Source organism: Corapipo altera, unplaced genomic scaffold (assembly GCF_003945725.1).
Source record: "Corapipo altera isolate COAL_440 unplaced genomic scaffold, ASM394572v1 134, whole genome shotgun sequence".
In the NCBI taxonomy this organism is placed as follows: domain Eukaryota; kingdom Metazoa; phylum Chordata; class Aves; order Passeriformes; family Pipridae; genus Corapipo; species Corapipo altera.
Genome location: NW_020885059.1, coordinates 344,960 through 348,757, shown reverse-complemented (window position 1 = coordinate 348,757; position 3,798 = coordinate 344,960). Strand labels below are relative to the sequence as shown.

The window sequence follows — 3,798 nt, the reverse complement described above, 5'->3', positions numbered from 1 at the left end:
GGCTGTGACAGGGGATAGAGGCTGTGACAGGGAACAGAGGCTGTGACAGGGGATGGGGTTGTGACAGGGAACAGCCTGGCAGGCGGTTTTGTTTTCCAGAGGAAGGGATTTTTGCTCTGTTTGTGCCACAGCCCCGAGCGGAGCAAATGGGACTCGTGGCAGGAGCAGCCCCCGGCTCTCAGCTGGACTGTGGTGCTGCTCCGGATCCGTGGCATCCTTGTGGTTCTTTAGAAACGAGAAACAATGGTTCTCCACGAGCCAAGCGCCGCGTGATTGAATCAGGAACTCGCCGCTTCCCTCCCTCCCTCCCTCCCCGAGCACATCCCTCTGCTCCAGGATCCGGCGGCTCCTGGTCCAGTTGGACGGGAGCACAGCTGGATTTCCGAGGCAAAAGGCACGAGGGGTTGGGGCTCCCGGGGCTGCCATAACCTTTCCCTCTTGAAACCTTTCCCTCTTCTTGAAAGGCAGCCCGGTTTTCCAGAGGCGGGAGTCTAATGTGTCGTGGGGTGTGAAAACAGCGCCAGGGCTCGGAGCGATCCTGACACCGCCAGTAACAAACCAGTTCGAACCATTAACAGCAATTAGAGCCGGCGGCAGACGCTAATGAGGCCGAGCAGGGTGTTAAAGGGCCGTGACAGGCGAGAGGCAAAATCCTCGGGAACCCCCGGGGTGCGGGATCAGCGGCTCCGGAGGTGCGGGGCTGTCACAGAGCCGAGCTCTGATCCCACATCCAGCTGGGAAAGCCCCGGGAGCTGCTCTCCCGCCGCCGGGTCCTTCGGGGGTTTAAATAACAGGGAGGAGGGTGAGAGAGGGAAAGGAAAACTTGTTTGTGCAGATTTCCCACCCCCTCTGCTTTCCTCACACGTCCATTCCCATCCCTGCTGCCGCCCTTATCCCACTCCACGGGGTAAGGACACGGGGCAGTTCCATGGATAAATGTTCAGCCTCACTTTAGGAGCACCACAGAGTTTAGAAAGTTTGGAATGAGAAGTTTTCCCAAGCTCTGGGTGCTGGTACCAAATTCTCCAGTGGTCAAATAATTCATCGTGCCAGAGGGTGGGGAAAAGCTTCCCAAAATCCCTAGGAGAGGGGAAACACTGAGTTGCTCCAGTCTCTGAAAGCAGCTGGGGCTCAACCCTGTCTGTGCTTCCAAGATTTCCACAGGAACAGGCCTGAGCAGTCTCCCGGGCTGGGGACAACTGCCCAAGGATCATCCAAGGGGGGGCTGATGTCAGCTAAAGGGAATTATGGGATGAGGCTTTCCAGAAACACCAGGAAATCAGGAATGAGGGCTCTTGGATGGCTGGGAGGGGAAAATCAGCCAAGCAATTCTTGGGGTGCTGGTGAATCCCAGAGAGCACAGGAGTGGAGCTGCTTCATCCACCCACCATCCAACGGCGAATCCCTCCGATCCCTGTCATCCCACAGCGGGATGCAGAGCGTCACCAGGGTGAGACCGAGGTGCAGACAGTGTGGGAAGCTCTCCCAGGGCAGGCTGTGAGGGGAGGATGTGTTTTCCAGGCAGCAGGAAGCCCCCGGCCAGCCCAGCCCCGGCTGCTCGGACACAAGAGCCGCTTTCCTGTGCCGGGGCGGGAAGTCCATGGAAAATCCAGGAAAAGCAGGCAGGTGGGAGTGGGGAGGAAACAGCCCTTCAGCTCCCATCCCACGGAGCAGGTCCTCAAGGAAAAGGCAGGGGTGGGGTTCTGGCCACCTCAGCAGGATCGCGGTTCCTTCCGGCTTCCCGCGCCGGGATCCCTCCCTGCGGCAGCTTCCTCTGGGCAGGACTCGCTTCCTGCTCCTGCTCCGGGTTCTTTTTGCTTCCAGCGCCTCTCCCCGGCCCCTTGGGATGCTCCTGCTCCACATCCAGGATGGGATGAGGGAGAGGGATGGGAGTGACTCCATGGGGATGCTCCAGCACACCCGTGGCACCGGGAAGGAGCGGGGGTGAGTGTTGGGGCTCCTCCACCCAGAGCTCCCCAAGGCCACACCCCACGGGGTGTTCATCCCAAAAGAAGCACAGGACACCCCACGGGGTGTTTATCCAGGAAGAAGCACAGGAAACCTCATGGGGTGTTTATCCAGAGCATGGAGAAGGTGGGAAGAGCTCCCCAAGCCTGAATTCCCCCAGCTGAAGGGTTCCATCACTCCATTCCTGGGGATTCTGCACCCACCCTCCAGCACCACCCACACCCCAGGATGCTCAGGATCAGCCCCCACAGCCCTGAGCTGGGGGTTCCTTTGGGTTTCCCAGAGCAGGGTGGGTTCTTACCCTTCCTCTCTCCACTCCCACCATCCTCGTTGTCCTCCGGGAAGGGCGGATCCAGCTCCTCATCTGCAGGGGGGGAAGAGCAGAGAAATCAGGGAAGGGCTGTGAGTGCCACAACCACCCCAAACCCCCGGGAAGGTCGAGGTTTTCTGAGAGAACCCGACTGCCAGGATAATAAATTCCCGGCCTAATTATGGAGAGGGGAAGGGAGGAAGTCACAGATAATATTTTAAAACATGTTGCACGAAAAAAAATATGAATTGTTGTTAAGGCTGGTAAAGACAAATCACCTCTCAGGGCCCCATAAATTCAGGCAGCACTTTGCTGGGTGTCCTGGAGGAAGAGACGTTTCCTGTGCTGGACTCACAGCTCAGGGAAAAATGGGACTCCCAGGAGGAATTCCAGGACAGAAACGTGAGGAAGGAGCTGGGATGGAAGGAGGAATTAAGGAGGAAGAGGAGTCAGGCAGAGGAGGGTGGGGGAAAGGGATGCAAGAAATGATGCCAAGGAAGAGGTCAAGGAATTCCAGTCATGGGGAAGGCCTGGAAAAACGGGTGCAGGCTGGCAGGAGCTGCACAGGAATGAGTTTAAATCTCAGGATGAGAAGGACATGGAGGGGCTGAAGCGTGTGCAGGGAAGGGAACGGAGCTGGGAAGGGGCTGGAGCAGCAGGAGCAGCTGAGGGAGCTGGGGGGGCTCAGCCTGGAGAAAAGGAGGCTCAGGGGGGACCTTCTGGCTCTGGAATTCCCTGGACAGGAGGGGGGAGCTGGGGGAAGTCGGGCTCTGCTCCCAGGGAACAAGGGATGGGATGAGAGGGAACGGCCTCAGGCTGTGCCAGGGGAGGGGCAGGTTGGATAAGAGCAACAAGGCCAGGGGAAATTTAAGTTGGATATCGGGAGAAAATTCTTTACAGAGAGAGTGATCAGGCATTGGAATGGGCTGCCCAGAGAGGGGGTGGATTCACCATCCCTGGAGATTTTTAAACGCAGATTGGACGTGGCACTGAGTGCCATGATCCAGTAAATGGACTGGATTTGGACCAAGGGTTGGACTCGATGATCTCGGAGGTCTTTTCCAACCCAATCGATTCTATGATTCTATGATTCTATGATTCTATGATTCTATGATTCTATGATATTGGGGAAAATTCCCTCCTGGGAAGGGTGGTCAGGCACTGGAACAGGTGGAGTCCCCACCCCTGGAAGTGTTTAAACAACCCGTGGATGTGGCACTTGGGGACATGGTTTTGGCAGTGCTGGGTTAATGGTTGGAGTTGATGACCTTAGAGGGCTTTTCCAAGCTTAATGATTCCATAAATAACTATTAAACACTATTAAACACCAAGGCAGGTACGACCCATCCACCCTGAGCTGCTCTGGGCGCTGGCACAGGTTGGGTGAACAGTATAATAAAATAATAAAAATAATAAAAAATTAGATAAATAATAAAAAATGAGATAAATAATATCAAATAATAGGAATAATACAAAATAATAGAAATACTATTAAATAATATAAATGATATAAAATAATA

At 55.2% G+C, this 3,798-nt stretch overlaps 1 protein-coding gene across 2 annotated transcripts in view; it reads right to left on the bottom strand.

Annotated features, from left to right (window-relative positions):
- The window catches only part of SKAP1 (src kinase associated phosphoprotein 1), a 149,593-nt gene that overhangs the window by 19,387 nt on the left and 126,408 nt on the right, over positions 1–3,798 (bottom strand). For both annotated transcript variants that reach the window (XM_027668946.1, XM_027668947.1), the window contains one exon: positions 2,270–2,332. In XM_027668946.1, the coding sequence (XP_027524747.1) occupies positions 2,270–2,332 (63 nt within the window). The remainder of the gene's footprint in view (positions 1–2,269; positions 2,333–3,798) is intronic.